Consider the following 26,692-nt stretch of genomic DNA (forward strand, 5'->3'; position numbering starts at 1 on the left):
AACAGGCTTTTGTTGGGAATAAGACTACAACTCCCAGGAGGCAACACTTCTAGACTTCCTGGCGCTGGGCTTTATGGGATTTGTAGTGTCTCGTGAGCTGCCGCAGTCTCCTCAGGCGCCGCCCCGAGGGGAGCTCTCGGGCTCCCTCTGGAGGAAAGCCGTTAGCCGTGGCCGGGCTGCCGTGCGTGTTATCTGGCAGCCGCGGCGGCGGCGGCTGCTGGAGCCGTCGCCGCCAGAGACGGCTCTCCGGTAAGTGAACTTCTCCGTCGGGTGGGGCGCGGCGGAGGCTCAGTGCCGCCCCAAGACCCGGCGCTGAGGGGAGAGTTACGCGCCCTGGGCTCGGGCGACGATGCTAGGAGGAGTTGGAGCGTCAGCGCGCAGGCGTCCTTAGCGGAGACCCATCCCCGGAACCGCAACATAGCTGGAGCCCGTGGCGAGCCTTCCCCGGGCCGGCCTTCGCACGGACGGCGACGGCGACGGCAGCGGCGCCGGCGGCGCCGGCGGAGACGGCGCTACTGGTGGCAGTGGTGGCGACGCCAGAAGAAGCGGAAGAAGAAGCGGCGGAAGCACCCGCGATCGCCGCCGGCCAGCTTCCAGAAACCCTGTCTCCCGTCGGACAAGGTATGCGCGGACCTTGCGGGTGCGGCTGCGGCTGTGGCTTTCGGGTCTTCTTCCCGTCAGTCTTCCCCGCCTCCGTTGCCCGCATCCCGAAAAGTTCGACTCCCTCCGTCACCGCTGCCATTACCGCTGCCACCGCCGCCACCACAGCCGCCACCACAGCCACCACCACAGCCGCCACCAACATCACCACCACGGCGTCGGCGGCGCAGACCCCGGACCATGGAACTCGAGAACCTAGTAGCCAACACTCTCCTGCTGAAGGCTCGTCAAGGTAGGTGCACCCCAGGCACCCGCATTGTCCTCTAAGGGAGCTTTGATCCCACGGAACCAGTCCTGGGTTCGTGCTGCTGCTTTGCAGGTGTCAGTAAATGGTCAATCTGGGCTAACCTTTGTTGTGTTTTGAAACTGTAGCTCTGGCCTAACATGCACTAAGGGCTGAGAACCATCCCATCCTCAGCATTGCTAATTTGCAAGAGTATGGAAAGGTATGGAATGTATACTAATTTCTTAGGGTTTCTGGATTACCCAGGCAAAGGTGCCTGGGAAGTAGCCATATATTTTGAGTAGTACTGAGCATGAATGGGAAGAGAACCAGGTTTTGGTTTTCTTTTAAGGCCGTTAAAACACTCAGAAGCATGCACTCTTCCCCCCACCCCCAGTAGAACATTTGCCTGTTCTTCTCCAGCACCGTGTCTGTCTGTATGCTACCATGTCTCACTATGATGATAATGACTAAACCTTTGAAACTGTAAGCCAGCCCCAATTTAATTTCTTTTTTCTTTTAAATAGGAATTGTCTTGGTGTCTCTTCACACCAGTAAAGCCCTAACTAAGACAATGACCAAAGCAAGGTGGGGAGGAAAGTTTATTTCAGCTTATACTTCCAAGTAACAATCCATTGCTGAGGGAAGTCAGAACCTGGAGGCAGGTGTTGATGCAGAGGCCATGGAGGGATGCTGCTTACTGGCTTGCTCCTCTGGCATGCTCAGCCTGCCTTTTTATAGAACCTAGGATCATTAGGTCAGGAGTGGCCCTACCCATAATGATCTGGGCTCTCTCCCATCAATTACTGTTAGACCCCCGGAAAACTCAGGTATCCCGGGCCCCAGGCCACGACTACGGTCACCCCATTCACCAGGCGGATTCGAGAGCTTGCTGCAAACTGCATGAGGCTTTATTGTAATTTAACGAGCTAATATATATTAGCTTGGGTCTTTCACCCACCAGCCATGGTGGATGGCTGGCAAAAGACAGCTCCTAGGGCCTCCGGAGATCTTATAGGGCAGCATAAGGGGAGTGTCTAGGGGTACGCACAGGCTCATGATTGGTGTGCCTCCATACTTGGAGGGCTTGTCCTGTGTTGATTGGCCAACATAACTGGTTGTTATGGCCCATAGGCCCTCCCAGGGTGGTTGCTATGCTTTGTGCGTCATTGCTGTGCACTTGTCTGTAAAGCACATCCAGGGTCGTAAAGCATAGTGCCACCAGCTAACTTCTGATTGGTTCCTTGTCACGAGGCAGGCATTTGACTTTCTAGTGTCTAGGACAAGGTCATAGAAGCACGTGTTCGGCTGCTATGACTGCCGAAAGGGGAGCTGGTCCCTTCATTACTAATTAACAACACCCTACAAGCTTGCCTACAGTTTGATCTTATGGAGGCATTTTCTTAAAGAGAAGTTCCCTCCTCATATGACTATAATCTGTGTCAAGTTGACATAAAACTAGCCAGCAGAGCCCTCTTCCCCAGTCTTCTAGAGGCTGTTGCCCCATGTTCTTTAAGTGTGTCTGCATGTGATCCTTGTAGGGAGGTCTCCTTCAATGCTACCTAGTCACAACAGCACCTTCCACCCTTTCCCTTCGATTTTATTTCATACCGTTGAATGAAATTTTTTTTCTTTTTTTGGTTTTTTGAGACAGGGTTCCTCTGTGTAAGCTTTGGAGCCTATCCTGGCACTCGATCCGCAGATCAGGCTGGCCTCGAACTCACAAAGATCCGCCTGCCTGTTGATTGAAATTTTATTGACTAATTATGACTAATTATTTCTAATCACTTATTATTGTATAGTTTATTACTCTTCTTTCCCTTATTTACGATATAGAGGAGAGGGCTAGAAGGATTGGCTCTGTGGTTAAGAGTATTTGTTTCTTTTGCAGAGAACCTAGATTTGGTTCCTAGCACCCACATGATGGCTCATAAGCTTCCATAATTCCAGTTCCAGAGGATCTGACATCCTCTTCTGACCTCCATGGATGCCAGGCATGCACCTGGCACACATATATAAATTTGGGCAAGACACTGACACATATAAAATAAAATGAATCCAAAATTTAAAAAAAAAGAACATAGAGGAGGGACTTTTTTTGTTGGTGGAGATGGAACACTGTTATTCTTTTACACTGCAGCTGCTGGTGTAAAGAAAGGAAGAGGGGGGAGGATGGGATTGGATTGTCAGCCAACCCAAGAGGAGGGGGGGTTCGGAGAGGCTGGACCTTTTAAAGGGAAGGCTGAGGTTTCACACATGCAGAGTCCTCAGGCAGGCCTTAAAGTGTGTTGGGTGATGTGGTGATGATGTAGCAGTTTTCCTGTGCGTGCCCCTCCTGTTGTTAGGGGGCAGGGTCACCCAGGTGTATGTTTTTACAATCCTGGCTGTTGTTTATTATAAAAGGTGGGGAATTGGGCGTGGCAGGTTAGGGAAGTAGGGACTAAGAAATCTCAAGGCTGCTTCCTGCTGACCTGGGGGCGTTGACCATCTATGGGGGGACCTGAGAAGGTTGGGGTGCTACCATGTCCTGGGATAGATGGTTGTTTCATTGCAGTTCGGGCTGTATGTAACTCCCTGGCGCCTCTTAGACCTGGCAAGATGTTGGCAGAGCAGAGGACAAGGTTGAGTTTAGAAAAAAAAATTTTTCTTAGGTCCTGGTATTTGAGGGAAGATTGTAAGATTCGGGAGGGGTTCCCGAGGTGTCCCAAGATGAGGGAAGGGAATTTGGGACCGGGGAAAGGTTGAATATTACCTGGAGTGAATCTGACCTGTTTGGATCTGATTCGGCTCCCTGGAACTTACAAGAATCCTTAAAGTTTGTGAAAACATAAAGATTAGACACATTAGATCATATCTAGGTGGTATGGAATCTTTCTAATTACCTTTACCCAGAAGGCACAAATATTTGGTGGTCCTTGCATCTTTAGATCCATGGCTTTTAGGCTGGCATTCCTGTAACAACAGCTAACCAGTTGGATTAAGAGTTTTTAGTGAGTTATTGTGGGATACTTAGGAAATTGATGAGCAGGGTGTAATTAGAAGCAGGAGAGTTTAAATCAGTCTTGTAGAAGTGGAGCCTTATTCTTCTGAAATGGGAGGCAAAGTAGATGATTTTGGTATCCTCTGAAGCATAAGGGAACAGGGTCTTGTTGCAGAAACTGTGTATGAAGGGTGAGTCTAAGGTGGAGAAGTAAAGGGCTTGAGGTGGATAAGTGAATCCAGTGAGGAAGGTCCTCAAGTTTAGCTACTGTTGGCGTGACAAGAATTACTTTGAAGGGGCCCTTCCATTTAGGAGAAGAGGGATGGGGGGGGGGTCTGGTCTGGAGGAGAAAGAAGTACTTGATCCCTGATATTAATTGGGGAGGTACAGAGGGTAGCACATGGTCAAGGTAGAGAGTGGTCAGCAAATTCCCATAGGAGGGAACGGAGGTGATGAAGTAAAGGTGTAAGCAGGTGGTCAGGGAGAGTAAGAGTTTAGGTGAGAGGCCAAGTTGTTGTGACTGGGCATGTCTCAGCTCCAAGACATGACAGCCATGAGGTTCTGCCTGAGTGGGGGAGCCTGGGCTTGGAACCTCCTAGCAACCCAGTGGCGATAAAGACCAAACACACGCATCTTGTCATCTTTAGAGAGCTGTAAAACTAGAGTCTCTTCTTTATTTACTTTTCGGCTGTTTCTTAACCATGCTTCTATTGCTACAAGGAGACCATTTCTGTCCTTCTGTTCTCTCTGCTCGATGGCCCCTAACCCTCTGTCCTCATGTTACCTATACTCCTTGCCCCTCTGCCCAGGTGCTTAGGCCCATAGAGATGCAAACTAGGAGGCATTGTACCTTGAGGTCATGGTAAACCATAGTAGACCTGCTGGCATTAGCAATACAATAGTGGGCCAGAGCTTTCGGGTGCTCCTGTTTACTGAATCCAGAGATTGGACCTCAAAACATTCCATAACGGAACTATTTTTGTCCCCCATACCAGGTGTTAGAGCCTGCCACCCATACATGAGTTCAAAGAGTGAAATGAAAAGCAGTTGTTTAGGGAGAGCCCTAAGCCTGAAAAGGGCCAGAGGCAGAAGCTTTACCCAGTCAAGGTGAAGTTCTTGTTACATTTTAACAAGAACAGTCTTTAAAGAATGGTTAGTTCACTCTACCTTCTCTGAGGACTGGGAGTGATATGGAATATGAATATGCCAAGGAATATTGAGAGCTTTAGACAGGTTTGAGAGATCTGAGAGTTAAACTCTCATGTTTGACTGAAGAGAGGCTGGAATCCCAAACTGGGGAATAATTTCCCTGAAAAGGATGTCAGAGGCTGTCTGAACTTTCTTGTTAGTAGTAGGAAACACCTCTACCCACACTGAGAAAGTATCTACTAGTACTATGATGTATTTAACTCGCCTGACTGTGGGGATGTGGATAAAGTCAAGTTGCCAGTCAGTCCCTGGGAGAGAGCCCCTAGCCTGGTGGGTGGGGAAAGGGGAGCTACCATACCTGGAGTTAGGGTCTGACATCTGACAGGTTTTACAAGAGGCAGTGATAGTTTTCAAGAAATTTAAGTTCTCAGAAGTAGGTTGGAGGTGAGCCTTGACAAACATAGAAAGAGACTTACTGTTAGGGTGGAAGAGCTGGTGTAAGTAGGACAGAATTTGTCAAATGTCAGGAGGTGGTTGTGAGGATGTGGGTTGTAATGTATGAACTCCCTGTGGTGGGTGAGGTAGATCTGGGCCTTGGAGGGCTGCAGTCCTAGCTGCTTCATCAGCCCAGTTGTTGCCCCTACAGATAACGGAGCTGTCAGTCTGATGTGACTGGCAGTGAATAATTCCTATAGCTTTGGGGAGGTGAGAGGCCTTTAGCGTGGCCATAATATAACCTGAGTTAGCTATGGATCGTCCTCTTGTAGTAAGTAGCCCAAATAGCGGCATGGGACAGGAGGATGTGAAAAGCATATTTAGAGTTTGTGTAAACATTTAGAGAATATCCCTGTACCAATTGGAAGGCACGGGTAAGGACTATTAATTCAGCCTGTTGGTTAGTAGTGTGGGCAGGAAGTGCCCGTGCTTCCACCACCCTGGTATCTAACACTATGCCATAGCCCACTTTACAGGTCCCCTCATATAAAAAGGAGCTGCCATATGTGTACCAGGTATAGGTGGTCTGAGGTAGTGTGCATTTCTATATGTGTGAAGGATGGGGCAATAGTTCCTCCAAGGTTTCAATGCAGGAATGAGCTGGAGAGCAGTTAGCATTAGGTTGAGGTAGAAGATTTGAGATATTAAGTGGTGGGCAAGATTGGAGAGTAAGTGTGGCATCTTCTACTAATGCCACCTGGAGGGAAAGCACTCGGAAGGAGGTAGAGTATGTAAGCCTCTGTAGGTTAGGAGATGAGACAGGTTGTGGTGGGAGAAGACAGTGATGGGTGACCCAAAGGTTAATTTCTTTGAATCACGGGTAAGGAGCTCAGCAGCTGCTAAAGCATGTATGCAGGATGCCCATCCTTGAGTAGTCAGGTCTAGCTTCTTCAAAAGATATGCTACAGGTGCAAAGGAAGGTCCTAGCTGGTGACCTAAACTCCAAGGGCAAATCCTTTTTCTGTTACATAGAGGGAGAAAGAATGAGTTAAGTCTGGTAGATGAAAGGCTGGGGCCTCCAGAAGGGCCTGTTAAAGTCTCTGAAAGGGCTTAGTAACAGGGTTAAGGAGAGGTTCATGTGGAGATCTGAGAGCTGCCTCATACAGGGGGCGGGCAAGGAGAGAGTAAGAGGGGATCCAGGAGCGTAAGAAGCCAGCTATTCCTAGAAATGACAAAATCTCTTTAGTAGAAGGAACTGCAAGAGACTGATTAGGTTCTTTCTGTCTAAGGTAATAGCTTTGTGGGTTGGGGTAATGGTTAGTCCCAAGTAGGTGACCTGAGGAGTAGACAATTGAACCTTAGAAGGTGAGACTCTGTAACCCCTGCTAGACAGGAAATTTAGGAGAGTAGAGGTGTCAGTCCAGCTAACTTCCAAGGAGGGGCTACAAAGTAAAATATCATCTACATACTGTATGAACTTAGATTTAGGGAAAGACAGAACAGGTCAAAAGCCAGGGCCTGACCAAAAAGGTGTGGACTGTCCAGGAAGCCCTGAGGTAGACAGTCCAGGTGAGCTGAGTGGAGGCATGAGTATCAGGGTCAGTCCAGGTGAAACCAAAGATGTTTTGAGATTGGGTGTGGAGGGGTATAGAGAAAAAGGCGTCTTTAAGATCTAAAACTGAGAAGTGAGATGTCCCTGGGGGAATAGTAGAGAGGAGTGTGTAAGGGTTAGGAACCACAGGATGGAGGGGCACCACCGCAGAGTTAATGAGCTGGAGGTCCTGAACCAGACGATAAGTCCCATTAGGTTTTTTAACTGCCAGTATAGGGGTATTAAAGGGGAAGGGGGTAGGACAAAGCAACATTTTCCTTAGGAGGTCAGAGATAATAGGTTTAAGTCCCTTAAGGCTCTGGAGTGGGAGTGGGTACTGAACTTGAGCAACGTACCTCGAGGGGTCCTGTAACTGAATGACAATGGGGGGGGATGGTGTCTAGCCACAGAAGGGTTCTGGGTGTCCCAGACCTTGGGGTCTACCTGAGAGGCTGGTAAAAGAAATGACATATTGGAACCTGCAGGGTGAGTAGCTAGGAGGAGGAAGGGAGCCACTGGCAAGTCTGGAGTCAGGCAAATGTGGGGAGCAAAAGAAATAGAAGCTCCTACCTTAGCTAAAAGATCCCTCCCTAGTGAAGGCACCAGACAAGTTGGTATAACCAAAAATGAATGAGTAAGGGGAATTCCCCTAAAAATACAGCTAAGTGTTGGAGTCTGCTGAGGTAAGTAAGGCTGTCCCCCTACCCCGACAATAGGAAGACGAGGAGAGGTGGGTCCCCAAAACTCCTTTAGGACTGAATATGTGGCACCAGTGTCCAAAAGGAAAGAGATGGACCGCCATGATACTTTAATGTCCACCCGGAGCTCCCTTTCAGAGATAACGGTAGTTGGGTTAAGAGAGCCTGGGCCCTGTCATTCATCGTCCTCATCTATAGCCAGGGCTAAGAAGTCAGCTGGAGGGCAGTCTGTGTTTGATGTCCTCTTGTCACGTGGGACATGGGGACAGTCCACTGACCAATGGCACTCTTCCCAGCATCTTGGACACGGATGCGTGGCACGTGGGGATTCGGACAACCCCGGGCCCAGTGCCCTTCCTGACCACACTTGAAGCATGGACACTGCGGTCCTCGAGCCCCAAGGGGCAAGGGACCACGGGCAGACGCCCAGAGGCTGATCAGACAGCTTCAGCTAGCATCTGGTATTTGTGCTTAAGGACCTTGTTATCTCTCCCATGGTACACCTTAAACACCACTCTTAGGGCCTCATCCTGTGGAGTTAGGGGTCCTCTCTCTAAATTTTTAAGTTTAGCTCTAATGTCAGGGCAGCTCTGAGAAAAAAGTATGTCATAAGAAGTTGTCTTCCCTCTGGTGCCTCAGGGTCTAAGTTAGTGTACTGCAAAAAGGCCTGTTTTAGGCACTGTAGGAACTGAGAGGGATTTTCTGATTTGTCCTGAAATATATCTAAAAGCTTATAATTTATGGGCTTTAGGGCAGCCTTACGTAGACCAGTCATGAGGAAAATGATCCCTAGCCAAAAATCCCACCCAGGGTGTTGTAATCCCAGTGTGGTTCCTGGAACAGCGACATTCCCGGTAGGGTGAGCTGGGTGAGTTTGATGTATCTCATCTGCATATGCCTTCGCGTGATCCCAAACTCACTTTCGCTCCTCATGTAGTAGGTGTTACTTAAAATCATGGAAAGTAAGACTATAAGACTGAGCAGTATATTGAAATTACTTTATAAAGGCAGCGGGGTATAGGATCCTAATCTGTGCTGAATCTGAGAGAGTTCTGACAGTGGGAAGGGAATGTGGACTCTAACTACCCCATCCACTCCGGCTACCTCCTGCAAGGGGAGGACTGTGGCCGGATTGGCTTTGGCAGGTAGGGATCCTATTGGAGAGCGAGTAGTAGGGGGAGTAAAGGTGGGAGCCAGGGGTGGGCGTTTGGAAGAGGCTGAGTTAGAGGAAGCTGGAGCCGGAGCTGTTAAAGCAGAAGAGATAGAAGGGTCGGGGGCTATTAGCAGAGGATTCAGAGGGCTTGGCTAGAGGTTGGAGATGAACTGGTGGAGGTTCGTTGGCTGGATCTAAGTCGATAAGGTTTACTTGGGCTTAGATTCCATAGCCAGGAGAATTGGGGATGAGGAGGGAGAGGGAGAGTGTCTAGCAGATAGATAGAAAAAGGCCAGTACATAGAGTAACTCCTTCCATCTTCCGGTTTGCTGACAGAAGTTAGATAAATCCTGAAAAACTTCGGGGTCTAGCATTTCCAGTGCTTTTAAGGTGTTTGACACATGGTAGGTGTTTAATAAATATTTGTTTAAAAATACATATAAATATCTGCTGAACCAGTGTTTATAAGTACCACTGTACAGTGTCATGTTGGATCTAGTTTACAAATTTTGGAAATGGAAACTGAGAAAATTTATACTTAGTTAAATTGATACCTAGTTGAGAGAAATTATTATAAACTTGATTTTAATCTACTCAAATAGTATGATATATTAAAGATAGTAATATTTACAATGGAATATTTTTGACCATGAAAAAAATCTTGTCTATTATGAATACCATATTGATAATAATATTTTAATAAAGAAACTAACAAAAAAGAGTTTTGGGGAGGGGCTAGGTGTGATAATATAGCATGTAACCTCAGCATGAAGGAAGTTAATGCAGAAGGATCCAGAACTCAAGGCCTATCTAGAGTACTTAGTGAGTCCCTGTCTCAAAAACAAAAACAAAACCCAATTTTAAACCTAAATCCTTATCTTTTTAAATTTAGCAGGACAGAGCAAAAAGAGTGGTCGTAGTAGAAAGTGGAAAGAGATTCTGAAGTTGCCCCCAGTCAGCCTGTGCTCTGAGCTAAGAAACTCCATCGGTGAGTAAGTAGTGCCTTATGTCTGGAGGGTGTCTGACATTACATCGTTACTTAGATGTTATTGGTTCTTCAGTTCTTTATTTGCTTTAAAACAATTTCTGATAAGTTTTCCATATAACTTCATTAGTTTTTTTGTGTGTAGGAGAGACTTCGGTTTTCTAGAGTGCAGCTATGAAAAATTATTGCTGACTTTTTTATTAATAAAAACTAGTATATATGGAGGCTACAGAGTTGGCTTGGTGGTTAAGAGCACTTATTGCTCATGTTGGTTCCCAACATCCACATGGCTGCTTACACTTGTCTGCAGCTCCAGATCTTCTGGCTTCCTCCAAGCCCTGTGTACATGTCTGCAGACATATATGTAGGCAAAGCACCCATACACATAAAGTTTAAAAAAATAATTTAATTTGTTTTTAATTTGTCTGTGTATGGCTTTGTACATGTGAGTGTAGTGCCTGTAGTAGCCAAAAGAAGGTGTTAGATCTCCTGGATCTGAAGTTCCAGACTATTGTGAACCACAGTGTAAGTGCTAGTAATTGGATCCAGGTTCATGCTGATACAAGTAGCTATCATGTCCACAGCCAAGTCCCATTTCTGTGCTTGCTTCTTTTGTTTGTTTGTTTGTTTATTTGTTTCATGGAAGGTGGAGGCTAGAGATCCAAGGCTGTCATTTTCAAAGCATTACTGGCTTCTGATACTGCTGTCCAAATAACTTGGGAGGAAAAGGTGACGATTTCTGATTCTTACTATCCTGGATAGGGCGCAGCATGTTAGGTTACTAAGAGAAAACCTGTTAAAGAAAGCATGTGTTAAAGTATTAGGGGAACACATGGTGTCCTTTTAGGGGAAATGAAAAATGTAAAATGGTGAAAGTGCTCTGATCTCAGAATACAATCTGCATGAGGTAGAGACAGTGCCCTCCAAATACTTCAAGAGCATTTAGATGAGGAGGGAACCTGAAGAGTGAGATCTGTTTTCTGCACAGCAGAGGAACTCTGACCTTGAAGTGTTGTGGCTGAGAAAACAACCACAACAGGAACAGACTCAGAACTCAGGCTGAACTACAGTTGTCAGAGGAGTGGTTCTAAAGATGATTATGTCCTCTTGTTAATACCAGCTGCAGACAGTATCAGGAGAATAAGGATAGCAGTAGCCTGCATCTCAGCAGTGAACTTCTTGTTTAGGGACTACCTACCAGTTCCTCTGAGTTTGGACATTCCAGGGTATATTTGAGTTCTTCTATAGGTAGGGACAGAGTCCCTCTTTGAACCAACCTTCTAATCTTGGAGATGACTTATAAAAATAAATAAATGTACACAATTCAATTATTTATTTATTTAGATTTTTTTGATATATTTATGTAAGCTAGGCTGGGAATTGAATTTGCTACATAGTCAAGGATCACCTTGATCTTCTGATCTTGCTTTTGCTTCCTTAGTGCTAAGATTAATGGCATGTCCTGCCTGCCATTCATGGTATATATCATGGTATATATGAAGCCAATGATGGAACCCAAGGTCATTATGTATGCTATATAAGCACTCTGCCTACTGAACTCAATCTCTAGCTCCCTTGCCTAGACATTTCCATATTTAAACCCAATGATCTAAAAGGAATGGCTTAGACTCCCAGAATTGCTTGATACTAATAAACTCTTTAATGGAAGGATTTGTTATGGGTTGCTCACTTACTGTAATTCTTCAGCTTTAGAGTTACTTTTGGAAACCAGCTATGTGTGTCCATTCAAGTTGTCAGCCACTGTCTTAGTTCACGGTTGTGAAAATGCCATGACCAAAAGCAACTTGGGTAGGAAAGGATTTATTTAAATTTACAACTCTTAGGTCACACTTCATCACCAAGAGAAGTCAAAGCAGGACATTAGGGTAGGAACCTGGAGGTAAAAACTGAAGCAAAGGCCATGGAGGAAAGCTGCTTACTGGCTTGCTTCTTTGACTTGCTCAGTTTGCTTTCATATATTCCCTAGGACTACCTGCCCAGGTGTGGAACCACCCACAATGAGCTGGGCCTACCCATGTCAATCATCAGTCAGGACTTACCTACAGGTCAATTTTATGAAGACATTTTTCTATTAAGATTCTCACTTCCTGGTACTGGAGAGATAGCTCAGTAATAATGAGTGCAGGTTGTTCTTACAGAGGACCTGGGTTCAATTCCCAGCAACCACACTGTGATGTACAAACTTCCTAAAGTCCAATTTCAGGGCATTCAGTGCCTTCTTCTGACTTTCAAATATTCATACACATAAAATAAATCTAAAGAAAAAAATTTCCTCTTCCTAGATATGTCTAGGAAGATTTCTATTGACAAAAACCAACAAGTGTAGCCACTGCTAGGAGAGAAACTGGCCTCCTTCCCTCCTGTCTCCCTCCTATCTCCCCCCGGCCCCCGCCCCCGCCCCCTTCCCTTCCCTTCTCTCCATTCCACTCGCTTCCTTTCCCTTGCCTCCCTTCTCTCCCCTCCCAAAGTAATGGGCCAGTGCAGTAGTACTCATGTTTAATCCCAGCATTCTGGACGCAGAGGCAGAAGCAGGTGGATCTCTGTGTGTTCTAAGACAGCCTGGTTTACATAGGAAGTTGTAGGCCAGCCAGGACTACATAATGATGCCCTGTCTCATAACAAAACAAACAAACAAAAACAAAACAAAGTAATGGGTTTCACTGTTGCATTTTAATCCGCATATATCATTAGACTTTGTTCTTATTTGACTTTCCCTGCTGCTAAACATGGCTTTTCTTGCTGAAGGTTGACTTGTTATAAACATAGCTTTTGTTTTAGAATTTTTTTGGGGGGAATGGGGTTTGAGATATGGTTTCTTTGGGTAGCCCTGGCTGTTCTGGAACTCACTCTGTAGACCAAGTTGACCCCAGACTCACAGAGATTGCCTACCTCTGCTTCCTGAGTGCTGGGATTAAAGGCATTCGCCACCACCACTTGGCCAAGCTACTTTGAACTTTAGAACCTTATTCTCACAACAATATCACTAAGGTAAGAAGAGGCAAGGGATACAATATTTTCTATATGGAAAAGAAAAAATAAGCAAATAATTATACAAGGAGAAGTTAAAAATCATTAAGCCCAAAAAATCAAATAAATCAATAAGCATAAATAATTTAAATGTTGTTTGCAAGTATAAAAAGTATCAAGACAGAGAGATTTTTAAAATCTGATTTAGTACATTGTTGCATATTCAGTTTATTCTAGATAGCTAGGGTGGGTGAAGCAGTAAAAAGTTCCCTTTATGCTCCTGTCTTAGTCTATTTCAAGTTATACTTTGTGAATTCTTGATAATTCTAGTTGTTTTGGGGTCTACTTTAGTGTTGGTTGGTGGTTGGTTTTGTTTTATGAGATAGGATCTTACCATGTAACCCAGGTTGGCCTTGAATGTACAGTCCTATCTCAGCCTCCAGAATGCAGTGATTATAAGCATATGCCACCACAATCAGTTCACTTATTTTGCTTTTATTTATTTGTATTTATTCATTATTTATATTTGTGTATGTGTATAGGCTAGACAACATTAGGTATCTTCCTTGACCATTCTCCATCCTTATTTTTTGAGATAGTCTCTCTCAAACCTGGAGCTTGGCAGTTCAGATAGACTGTTTGGCCAGTGAGTCCCTGAACTCTACCTGTCTTCACTTCTTCAGCCCTGGGATTAGAGAAACACCCTACCATGCTTTTTATGTGGGTGCTTCATATGTGAACTCAGGTCCTCATGCTTCTGTAGGGAGCACTTTACCAACTCAGACATCTCCCAGCACCTGTTTGAGTCTTTTAAATGTATGATAACTCAATTTCAATTCGTAAATAGAACAGTAGTTTAGAAATAACAATAGAAATACTATTTTTGATTTTAATTATATTAAATGAAAACTGAAAGTAGATTAAGAATAGAACTTAGTATGTAGTAACTACTATGCTTTGTTCTCCCTTTTACCCAGAAAAGGATTTTAGCAGCCTTTGTGACAAGCAGCCAATAGGAAGAAATCTTTTCAGACAATTCTGTGATACAAAACCATGTCTAAAGAGATGCATTGATTTCTTGGATGCAGTGGTGAGTGATTCATCTCAGGGTTGCACTGTCTGATTTTGTGCTTTTGAATACTAAAAACTAGACTTGGCAAAGTTGGTAGTTGTCTTGATTTCATATTTCCCTCCTTTTCTCCTTCCCTCTCTTTTTGAGATAGGGTCTCATTTTGTAACCAAGCTGGTCTGTACCTCATTTTGTAGGTCTGGGTTCTCACAATGATCTTGGCCTGGCCTTGAACTTGTAGCAATCCTGCCTCCAACTCCTGATTGCTGAGGTTATAGGCATTTACAACTTCCTGGTTCCTGACGAATGTGAAAAGCAGTAAGAGATGAATGCTGCTCTTCATCTTTAAAAAATACTTTCTTTTATGTATGAGAACCTGCATGTTTGTGTGGATGTGTACCATATGTATGTCTGGTGCCTCTGGTGCCAGAAGATGATGTTGAATCCTTTGGAACTGGAGTTACAGGTTATTGTGAGCCACCCACCATGCAGGTTCTGAGAACTGAACCTGACTCCTCAGCAAGAGCAGTAAGTATACTTAACTGCTAACCATCTTGTTAGCCCTGTTTTCTCCATTTTTTATAAGCTTATGGGCCTCATTATAAGCTTTAGGGTTGATCTTTCCTACCCAGTTGATCCTTTCTAGAAATACCTTCATGGAAATATCTAGGGCTATGTTTCCATGGTGGGTCTGAATCCATTGTAATTGACAATGAAGATTAACCCACTGCACATCCACCCTCACTGATTTTTGTTTTGTTTTGTCTTTTTGTCTTTTTTTTTTTTTTTTTTTTTTTTTTTGAGACAGGGTTTCTCTGTGTAGCAGCCCTGGCTGTCCTGGAATCACTCTGTAGACCAGGCGGCCTTGAACTCACAGAGATCAGTGTTATTGTTTTGTTTAAAAAGAAGAAAAGAGAAATATTGAGACAGACATATTGACTATAAGTTTATTATAAGGGCCGGTAGAATGGGTAGACTAAGAAGAGGAACAGGGTAATGGCTGACCGCCATGGCCGGTCGCCATAGAGAGAGAGAGCGGGAAACAGAGAAACAGGGGGAGAGAGAGAGAGACAGACAGAGAGGAGAGAGAGAGAGAGAGAGAGAGAGAGAGAGAAAGAGGAGTAAAGGGGCAGGAGCCTATCTTTTAAAGGGGTCCTCTGCACCTGCGTGCAGACTTCTTTCCCATGGAACCTTGGGCTGACCAGGGTATTGCCTGAGTGGATTCCACCAGGTAACAGGGGCAGGCCAGCATAATGCCTGAACCTTTCAATCAGCCTGCCTCTGCCTCTCAAATGCTGGTATTAAAGGCATGTGCCATCATGCCTACTCTCCCTGACATTTTTACCCCAACATTGTCCTTACATTCTTGGAGAACTATTTAAATTTAATCCATAGAATGGTTCTGAGGGTGCCATGTCAGGTCATAAGTCAGATAATTTAAAGCATTATGAAACACTGTTGGTGAGTAATATCACTAACCTTTCTCTTTTTCCTAATCTCCAATCAGGCAGAGTATGAAGTTACCGTTGAAGAGGAGCAAAGAGAATTTGGGCTATCCATCTTACATAGATTCTTCAAAGAGGTATGATTTCTTCTTTCTAATAAAGATTTTTGTAAGTAACATGAAGTATATAGCTCTTTTTAAAACTATGCCTGGCCAAATCCCTTCTATTTTAATGTGTACCTCAGGAACTCTTATACATTTCTCCTTAGTTTGTGTGGTTTTTGTTTGTTTGTTTGTTTGTTTTTTATCACATCACAATAATTCTCTAGTCTTCTGGGGTTTTGTTTTTGCTTTTTAAAAAATGTTAATGGGTATTTTGCTTAATTGTTTGTCTATCCACCACATGTACATAGAAGAGGGCACCAGGTCCCCTGATACTGAAATTATAGACAGTTCTGGGTTGCTGTGTGGGTGCTGGAAATTGAACATGGGTTCTCTGTAAGAGCAGCCAGTGAGTGCTATTAACTGCTGAGCCATCTCTCCAGTCCCAGTTTTTATTTCTCTTGACTTAGTAAGTTCTTGAAGTTCAGTGTATTGCCATATTAATACAAGTAGAGTCCCATGCCAAAGGCCTGACATGGGTAGAAGATATATCCCAACATGTTAGATCTAACCACTTTTCACCAAAGAAAGCATTTTTGTTGTTGTTATTTTTTGTTTGGGGGACAGCGTTTCTCTGTATAACTTTGAATGTCTTGGAGCTTGCTCTGTATATCAGGCTAGCTTCAAACTTACAGAGATCAGCCTGTCTATGTTTCTGCCTCTGGAGTGCTGGGATTAAAGGTGTGCCCCACCACCGCCCAGCCTCAAAATAGAAATTTGAGGAATATGTGAAGTAAGCATTTTAGGCCATCTGTGTAATGACATGAGCTTTAGGTTTAAACAGAGGAAGAACTGAGGCAGGAGGAATGTATAATGGAGTCAAGCTGTGGTCTGGCTGGTTGATCATTGTCTCAGTTTGGGTATTGCAAGATAGCCTCAGAAAAATTCTTTCTTTTTACCCCCTTCCCTGCCCCCGACAGGGTTTCCCTGTGTAACAGCCTGTAGCTGTCCTAGAACTAGTCCTGTGGACCAGGCTATCTCAGACTCACAGAAATCCATTTACCTGCCTCTGCATCCCTGCCTCTGTTGGTATTAAAGGTGTGCACCATTGTGGCCTGGCCTAGTCTCAGAAAACTTCTTACCACTTAAGGGCACAATCTATCTCCAGTGATGACTACTCTATTTAGATGTGGGGTATGATTTTATCATAGGGTAATATGTCAGAGAGGCTTTGCCATTCCTGCAATCCAGGTGACTGTAGGTTTAGGGTGACATTTGGGTCTTTCAGGATCCTTTTCTGGGAACTAGACATTGGAAAAGTTGTTGGTAGAATACTCTTCCTGCTTTTAGTCTTAGACAGGGATGAGGCATGCTGGGTATCAATGATTAACATGCCTACGTGTAGAGTTAAAACAGAATCTGGCCCAAAATAAAAGAGAGATGCAAAATGAAGACAAAGATGCCAGGCTTTTATCCTGCTGTTAGCTACCTTTTGTTTTTAGAGGGTTTAAAAAATTTTTTTAAGGGATTTTATTATATATACTCATGTATGTATGTATGTTTTGCTTGCATGTATGCCTGCATGTATGCAGGCCAGAAGAGGGCACCAGATCTCATTACAGATGGTTGTGAGCCACCATGTGGTTGCTGGGAATTGAACTCAGGACCTCTGGAAGAGCAGCCAGTGCTCTTAACCTCTGAACCATCTCTCCAGCCTTTTTTTTTTTTTTTTAATGGTTTTTCAAGACAAGGTTTCTCTGTGTAACAGTCCTGGCTGTCCTGGAATTCACTATGTAGACTAGGCTGGCCTCAAACTCATTGAGTTCTACCTGCCTCTGCCTCCCAAGTGCTGGGATTGAAGGCATGCGCCACCACCACCCGAATATAATTGAATAAAATTACATTACTTTTCCCTCTCCCTTTCCTCCCTCTAGCCTCTTCCTTGAACTCCCTCATCCCCCATGTCTCAAGTTGAGATACATGTATGTATTTGTGTGTATGTATACACACACATTCAGCCAAGTTTATTTTTGTTGTTTGTATGTGTCTGGTTTCAGGGCTGACCAGTCTGTTTTTGACAGTCAATAAGGGGCTCAGCCTTGAGAGTGGCTAATTCTCCTTCTCTCAGCAGTCATTAGTTGCCTGTAGTTCTTTGTCTAGGCTTGGGACCCTGAAAAATTTTGCCCCTTTCAGTTTACATGTCTATAATTTTTAACATGACCATTTTTCTGGTCTTATTTATGCAGCCATTTCTAGGAGAGACTGTTTCATAGCAGACTTCTGGTATTCTCATTCTTATAGTCTTTCTGCCCTCTCTTCTCTGAGCTGCAAAATAGATATATCTTTTGAGACTGGGCTCCCAATGATCTATTGGTCTCAGCATCATGTCTAATTGAGGTTTTCTGTGATGATCTCTGTTTGCTTTATAGAGAGAGAGGCTTCTTGGATGAGGGGCGGTAACTACACTTACCTGTGGGTATAAGGATAAGATTTATAATATAGTAAGGGATTATGCTTGTCTTAGTCACTGTTATGTTGTTGTGAAGTGAGCCTTAAGTCCTTTGTTAGTCCAGATCCAGATGAGGAGCCAATGTTTTTCAGCAAAAATAGGAAGATACTCAATGTTGATCTCTGACCTCCACATGTACATGAATAGATGCTTATATCTACACACACACACATAACACACACATACACACACACACACACACACACACACACACACACACACACACACTCACGTGCTTGCACAATAAGCTCTTACCAATAAAATTCTTTTCTTCTTTTCCTGTCTATCCAGCCGTCCATTCATGGACATGGGCTGTTTTTCATGCTAGGCTTGTGCAGTACTGGGGACAGGTCATCCCCAGCCTTGCTGTTCTTATTTTTGGTTAACAAGAGTGATATGGCAGTAGACGTGGGTGTGTAACTTCTTTGAGATCCTGTTTTCTGTTCTATACAGTTGAGTTTATAAGAACAGATCTAGAAAGCAGAAAGCAGGCTGAATGCTGGAGAGTGAGTGGTACTGGGGTGGTACTTTGACTTATTTCATATATTTAAAAAATTTTAGTAGGCACTGGATTCTTTGTATGATAGGTAAACTATGAAAAAACTAATTGTTATATATTTGGTTTGTACAATATTTAGAAGTCAGAAGTCCCCTTACCAGAGATACCTATAGCTGTTGTGAAAGAATGTAAATGGAATCTGAAGGAGAATTCCTCCTCTAAAAATGTTTTCGAGGAATGTGCTAGGTAAGTGTTCTATGCATATATTATGGGTGTTTGGGTTTGTTGAGACAGGTTCTTATATATCCTAGGTGGGCCTCAAACTCACTTTGTAAGCTAAAGTTAACCTTGAATTTCTGATCATTTTGCCCCTACTTCTGAAATTCTGGGATGGTAAGCATGTGTCATGTGCTTTACCTATTATCTATTGGTAACCCCAAGACAGAAGATGACAGGAAGTTTGTTTGTTTTATTATTTCATACGAGTTGAGGTTTTTTTTCCTTTGTTTTGTTTTTTCTTGAGACAGTTTCTCTGTAATAGTTCTGGCTGTTCCAGAACTCACTTTGTAGACCAGGCTGGCCTTAAACTCAGAGATCTGCCAAAAGGCTTGTGAACTCTATTTTTGTTTGTTTGTTTGTTTGTTTAACAAGTTGAGTTCTTATCTGGATAGTTTTGTAATTAGAATGGTCCCTTTCAGTAATTTTGTGTAGAAACAATTAAGTGAAGAGTAATGATCACATGTACATGAATATTATACTGAAGAGAGTCCTGGTATCAAGCTCCAATATCACAGCATTTTTATGATAACTGTGGGCCATCTTTCCTCTGCTTTTTAAAGTGCCTGCGTATAGCTTGAAAAGAGTATAAATATATTTTTCTAGACTTGCTGAAAGTAATTTTTCTCTATTTTTGCAGTATGGACAGGGAAGTTGTTAAGTATGACTTTTTTTAAACTGAATTCAACTTCCTTATGAACACGGAAAGTAAGTCGTTTCTGGAGTAATCTGGTAATAAGGAGGTGTTTTGTGTAGCTGTGTAGATAGAAACTATGGCCTGGACGAATGTGGAAAAGCTTATCCTGAGCTCTGAGAATATGTATGTGACATTTTCATTGTGGTTTGAAGGTCCTCTGGTCAGATGTAGTTTATCATTGTACCTTCTGTATGAAGTGGGCAGTGACAGAAGGATCATGGTCTAAGGCAGACTTGGACTACATATTAAGACCCTGTCTCTAGGGGCTGGAGAGACAGCTCATTAGTTATGAGGACTGGTTGCTCTTGCAGAGGACCTGTGTTCAATCCCAGTATCCACATGGCAGCTCACCCCTCTGTAACTTCAGTTCCGGCAACCTAGCACTCTCACACAGACATAAATACAAGCAAAATACCAATGCACATTTAAAAAAATAAATCTTTTAAAAATGGCCTTGTCTCCCAAAGAACAAACAATAACAAAACCTAATAATGAAGAACAAAAAAAATAGAAAACATAAAAAAAAAAAACTTGCTTCCACTACTATTTAGAGGTAGCTTGGAGGGAGGGAAAAGTATGTGCAAGAGCTGCCCTACATGAGTTGGCTGTTATCTGTCCCACTAATATGTAATTAGGATATACACAACAGCAATCAATTATAAGACAGGGTTTTTCTTTGTAGCCCTGCCTGACTTGAAACTAGCTCTTTAGACCAGGCTGGCCTGGAACTCAGAGCTTCTCCTGCCTCTGCCTCCCGAGTGTCCATCACCCCCGCCCATTTGCAATCCGTTATCAAATGAACGTAGTATATATGTGTTGGATCCAGGCAGGTCATGAAGGCACAAGCATGTTGCATGAAGAAGTTGTCCAAACACCTATTGTTTCTATTCCCATCACAATGCCATTTGCTCCCAAAAATGCACCTTTAGCCTCATGTGCTCTATGGTCAGTTGACAGAGAAAGAGAAGACTAAGGGCTGGTTTACTGGTGGCTCTGTATGTTATGCAGGCACTACCCAGAAGCTGTTTTGGGACATCTCTGAAAAATATTGACAAAGGGCAATCTTCCCAGTGGGCAGAACTTTGGGCAGTATCTATTTTGTTTGCAAGGAGATATGGCCATATGTTCGATTGTTCACTAATTCATGGGCTGTAGCCAGTGGATTGACTGGATGGTCTGGAACTTGTAAATTTTTGATCTTGATCAGAAAATTCGTGAGAGAGACATTTGGGACAAAGTATGTGAATCTCTACAGATGAGTGAAGGATATGAAGATACTGTCCCATGTAAATGCTCATTCAAAGATGACTTAAGCAGAGAAAGGGTTCAGTAATCAAGTAGATAGGATGGCTTATTGTGTGGACAGCCATCCTCTTTCCCCAGCCATCCTACCATTTTCCAAGAACAAAATAGCCATAGTGACAGAGATGGAGGTTATGCATGGGCTTGACAACATGAACTTCCATTCACCAAATCTGATCTAGCTACAGCTTCTGCTCAGTGCCAGATCTGCCCAAGATATGACACCATTCCCCAGGGTGACCAGCCAGTGACCTGGTGGCAGGTTGACTATATTGGACTCTTTCTCTGTGTAAAGGATAATTTATCCTTACTGGGGTAAACAATCTGGTTGTAGATTTGCCTTTCCTGCACATATTGTTTCTGCTAAAACTACCATTAATGGATTTATAGAATAGCTTATCACCATCATGGTATTCCATACAGTATTGTTTCTGACCAAGGAATTCACTTCCAGAGAAGTGAGACAGTGGACCCACTGTCTTACCATGTTCCCTACCATCCTGAAGCAACTGGCCTGATAGAAGGATGGAATAGCTTTTTGAAGACACAGTTACAGAGGCAATTAGGAGACAGTAGACTAGAGGACTAGGGCAGAGTTCTCAAAAAGGTGCTTTAAATCATCCAATATATGATAAGTTTCTCCCATAGCCAGGATTCATGGATCCAGGAATTAAGATTTAGTAAAGGGAATAGTTCTGCTTACTATCACCCCTGGTGACTCACTAGGAAAAAATTTGCTTCATATTCCTGTGACCTTAAGTTCTACTAGCTTAGAAGTTTTGGTTCCAGAGAGGGAAGAGCATCTGCCAGGAGATAATACAAATACTCCATTGAACTGGAAGCTCAGACTTCCCCCTGGTCTTTGTTCTTCTAATGTCCTTAAACCAACAGACTAAGAAAGGATTAGCTGTGTTAGGAGGGGTGATTGATCAAGATTATCATAAGGAATCTGGATTACTTACCATTGGATTGCTTCTCCATACATAATTGTCAAGGGCCATGAGATATACAGCAGTATAACTAATATTCAAGGGGCCAACCTACCACATGAGTGATAGGGAGCTCCACCTGTCAAAGCTGTGGAGTCATTGGCTGTGGAAATCAGATGCTCCTGTCTGTAATTTCTTTCATGAGTCACTTCATCTCTTCCCTAAGAATATGTTTGGGTGTTTCCTACTGCTGTGTTTGTCTCATGAAAATATTCCATCTACTGGGTACATATATCTGTGGAAAGTAAGGAGGATGACTCCATTTGGCTGTGTAATCTTGATATATAGAATATATATGGGGTGCCTTGAATTCTCAAAGAATTTCCTGGAGAAAGGAAATTCCCTCTCACCTGGGTGTCAGCAATAAGAGCACCCAACTGCTTACCCTGAGGCTGGAAGCAGCAGCCTCTGGATCTTACACTACACAGCTTTAGCTTTTCCCTTTGATGCAGCACTGAGAAGTCCCTTTTAATCAGTTAACATTTGGGAAAAATGCTAACATGAACCAATGTCACTTATTTTCCTTCCGAAGCTTATGCAGGTTGCCATGGTTACTACAACAGTGTGTTCCCAGCTGCTGTGAAAGCAAAAGCCAGTGCATAGAAAGCACAGAACTACAGCATCTCTCCATTTGTTACATTTATCAATTGCAAACTTCTAGCTTAACTAGCCACACAAATGTAATTTTATGTACTAACACCCCTTCTCCCTTCTTAGAAATCATAGTCCCTTACTCTTCCCCACCTCTAAAGTTTTGCCTGGACATTTTACAAGTCACACCTCCTCTGAGACATGAGGCACCCGGGTGCTTTTGTCAGATCTTATCTGCTTTCCTGGCCTTGAGATATGCATGCCTAGTATCCTTTCTATTGCTAGAGAATTGCTAATTGTGTCTTTGTGGGTATATAAACTGGAAATCTTGTGGGATCTGGGAGAACTTTTGAAGAGAACAACTTTTTTTTGAAGAATAAAGAGACATGGGAATGATAGGTGTATGAGCTGATTCATTTCCTTCACCCTCAGATTCTTTTAGTCAGCCCTACCCGCTTGCTGTAAGCATCCTGCCTGGACCCTGAGAGGACACCGAGGCTGGAACTCGGAGGTCCTTCTTACATAATGGAGATAAGAAAGGTTATGTCTGGAATGAAGGAGATTCTTTAGGGAATTTCTTGGTGCTACTATGTCCTGTGACTAAATTCAGTGAGGGACCACAACAACCCAATCCAGGCAGGATGACAAAGGGCACAAACCCTTTAGTAATGGAGGTATGAGTCACTCCAGCAGGAAAAGAGCCAAAACCAGCTGGGGTGCTTTCTGAGGTTGAAGGAAATACAGAATCAGTTTTAAAACAATGATTATAATTGACATAAATGTTTCTGTTATGTTGTGTTAAGAATGTGTTTGTGTAACTATTTATGTGAAAATGGAGCCTAAAAATGAGGTGGACTAATGTCTCATGCAATAACCAACTTTATTCAGAATATCAGGCAATTTACACTCTAAGAGTTAAGAAGAATCACACTAGTAAGGTGTTCAGTCACAAGGAACAACATGCTTTTCCATAGAGACATATTAACAAATAACAATAGTCAGTTGTAATGAATAATCTAAAGTAAACTCACTCCTATCAGCTATACCTGGGAGGGGCATGAAAGCATATTCCAAAAACATATGTGTTTTTAAAGAAACAGGTTTTAAGGCTTGTTTTCTTGGAGTTTTCTCATAAGCACTCAGAATTTCCTTTACACTACTCCATTCTTAGACTGTGTTCCAACAGTTAATCTTATTTAAGTTTTGAGATACTAAAAGAATTTCCCTCAAAGTGACTTTGCCACCTATACTAAAATGTATAATGTGTTTGCAATTGTACATGGTATAGTTAAATCATGTTAAGCATAATCATGACCTAGTTATTGTTTCCATTTGGAAATTGTGACATAAGGAGATATGATTGTGTGTCAAGTTGGCAGGGGTGGGCTTGTGATGGCTATTCTTGGTTGTCAACTTTTCTTTTCTTTTCTCTTTTTTTTTTTGTTTTTTTGAGACAGGGTTTCTCTGTGGCTTTGGAGCCTATCCTGGAAGTAGCTCTTGTAGACCAGGCTGGTCTCGAACTCACAGAGATCCGCCTGCCTCTGCCTCCCGAGTGCTGGGATTAAAGGCGTGCGCCACCACCACCCTGCTGGTTGTCAACTTTTCTACATCTGTAATTAACTAACATCCAAGTGGTTAGGTAAGGGATTTTTCTTAGTTAAATCATTTGAAATGGGAAGATCCACACTAAATCCAGATTTTATGAGGTGGTAAGATCCACCTTAAATGTGGACCACACTTGCTAGTGATAACCTATATAAAGGACATGGAAGGAGGAAGCTCTTGCTCTTTGCCTGCTTGCCTTCACTCCCTGGCAAATTTATTTCTTCACATTAGAGCCTATTTCTTTGGCATTCCAGTGTATGCGAAGACCACATGAAACATTCAGTCTTGCGGACTAAACAAACTACTGTTTTCCTGATTTTCCATTGGCAGGCAGCTATTGATGAACTAGCTAGACCACAAACCTATTTGCTACTCTAATACATCCCATATATTCATTCTATCAGTTCTGTTCCTCTAGAGAGCCCTGACTACACAGGAGGACAATAATGAAGACAAATGAGTAAGATTGAAAGATGCTTAGGAGGCTGGGGGCAATGGTAGAATCCACAGATTTTGGTGGGTTTGAAATGTGTTTGAATAATCACACCTCAAAGTTGAGAAATATATAGTTGAATCACCAGTGTCACCTGAAAGGTAGAGTGACTGGATTTGAGGCTTAGGAGTGACTGATGTTGTAGTTCCTTTGGCAGAGAAGAATGTATTAAATGAAGAGAGACTGTGTACATCTCTATGTCTTCATCCCTGACAATCTTCAACTCAACATGATAGTTCTCTCTCTCCCTCTGCCATTGGAGGACCTTTGTCACCTTGATTAGATCTGTGTTGGTAGATGGGAAGATTCAGACACCAAACTGCATGCATTGAAGAGTGCTGTATGATAAAGAAGCTATACCCTAGTGAAGGTGGGGTTAAAATGAGTCCGCAAAACCCAAGATAAATGATAAATAGGTGTTTATTAGGGAAGCACATATACAGTTAATAGTAAATAACTGCTGCAGTCTTCCTGCTCCTGATGATGCAGTCTCTGCCCTTCCGGAGTTCCAACTACCTCCCAAGAGAGCGGAGCCAACCCCTTCTCTTCCTTGTAAGGGGTCACGTCTGCATACCTGAAGCCATGCCCTTAGGATGCAGCCACCACTGCAAGTCTACTGAGGAAACAAGATGCTACTACACCCTAGTTCCAGAGACATGCTGCAAGTTACGGGTGGAAATGAGAAAAGGGTGGTCATTTCAGAAGGATGGATTATTTTCAGTAGCTTGTGCGAACAAGGGTGAGAACTTCATTTTTGACTCATGCTGGCATAGTCATGTATTGTGTAAGGGTTTTCAGTTACTTACAGAATACACACATGATAGTGAGCTCATAAGATTGTATTAGCTAGTGATGTGGTAAGTATCTGTTTATGTAAGCACTATGTGAGGTTCAGATAGCAAAATCTCTCCTATCTATCAGCATGTAGCCCTAATCCATTTATCATCATCATCATCATCATCATTATTGGTTTTTCAAGACAGGGTTTTTCTGGGTAGCCCTGGCCGTCCTGGAATTCACTCTAGACCAGGCTGTCCTTTAACTCACAGAGATCTGACTGCCTTGCCTCTGCCTCCCGAGTGCTGGGATCAAACGTGTGTGCCACCACCACCTGGCTCCTAATTCATTTATTAAATGACTGGCAATTACTTAAAAATTTTAAAAATTTAATTATTATTGGTGTGTGTGTGCGTGTGTGTGTGTGTGTGTGTGTGTGTGTGTGTAGTATGTACATACCATGACACACATGTAGAGATGAGAACTTACAGGAGTCAGCTCTCTCCTTATATTATAGGATCTGTGAATCAAACTCAGGTCATCAGGTTTGGTAACAAGCACCTTCACCCACAGAGCCTTTTAAAGACCTTTCTTGTACATTTTTTTAAAGCCCAAACAAGTTTTCAAATCTCTTTATCTTATTTTGGCATATCTTGATATTTTAAGTGGGATACCAGACCTTTAAAGAGAGCTAATTTCATTTGTTTATTAAAGATAAAAGTTATGATTTCTCTGCATCACATGCTTAGGATGTATCAAAAACACAGCAGACAGTCTTGCACAGTTTTCAAGAGAGAGATTGACTTCCTGGGTATGTATAACTGTACTATAGTGGGGCCTTATCTGGAACCTGTAACTTAATAATGTTGCTGACATTTACAGCAAAAGGTCAAGGTTCCCCATCTTCTCTGGATGCCTCTTGAGGTATAGGCATGCTGCATTCTAAGGAGATAAATGGTTTAGATATTAATTCCCTTCATTGAGAAATTGAATTAGCAGTCCTATGTTCACAGATGGATGAATGGTTTCTGCCTCTTCTTTTCTAGCCAGGCATGATATTAGAGTAGATATTCTTCTGAAAAAAAAAAAACAACTTTTTTTGAGACGGGGCTTCAATGTGTAGCCCGGGCTGGCATGAAACTCACTATATAGACCAAGCTGGCCTTGAACTCATAGAGATCTGTGGTGATATTTTATGATCTAACAAAGCTTGCCTGAAGATCAGAGTGCAAAGCTAGCTACACTAGTTAGCTATAGAGGCCAGACAGTGGTGACACACACTTAATTCCAGCAGTCATAGAGGCCAGGCATTGGTGGCACACACCTTTAATCCGAGCACTTGGGAGACAGAGGCAGATGGATCTCTGTTAGTTCAAGGCCACCCTGGGCTACATGAAATTGGTCCGGTCTAAAAGAGAAACAGAGCTCACACAAAGGTGATCCTAGCACTTGGAGTCACATGTCTTTTATTCCAGCA

At 43.1% G+C, this 26,692-nt stretch overlaps 1 protein-coding gene across 12 annotated transcripts in view; it reads left to right on the forward strand.

Annotated features, from left to right (window-relative positions):
* The first annotated feature begins 175 nt into the window (after positions 1-175).
* The window catches only part of Grk4 (G protein-coupled receptor kinase 4), a 73,238-nt gene continuing 46,721 nt past the window's right edge, over positions 176-26,692 (forward strand). For 7 of the 12 annotated variants that reach the window (XM_027387142.2, XM_027387140.2, XM_027387146.2 and 4 more), the window contains exons 1-5: positions 176-892; positions 9,782-9,877; positions 13,840-13,952; positions 15,439-15,513; positions 18,625-18,731. In XM_027387142.2, coding sequence (XP_027242943.1) covers positions 841-892; positions 9,782-9,877; positions 13,840-13,952; positions 15,439-15,513; positions 18,625-18,731 — 443 coding nt within the window. In that variant the 5' untranslated portion in view covers positions 176-840. Of the gene's footprint in view, positions 893-9,781; positions 9,878-13,839; positions 13,953-15,438; positions 15,514-18,624; positions 18,732-26,692 lie in introns of those variants that run through there. The other 5 variants (XM_027387143.2, XM_027387141.2, XM_035452319.1 and 2 more) reach the window with 4 other exon arrangements.

The sequence above is a fragment of the Cricetulus griseus genome (genome assembly GCF_003668045.3).
Source record: "Cricetulus griseus strain 17A/GY chromosome 1 unlocalized genomic scaffold, alternate assembly CriGri-PICRH-1.0 chr1_1, whole genome shotgun sequence".
NCBI lineage: Eukaryota > Metazoa > Chordata > Mammalia > Rodentia > Cricetidae > Cricetulus > Cricetulus griseus.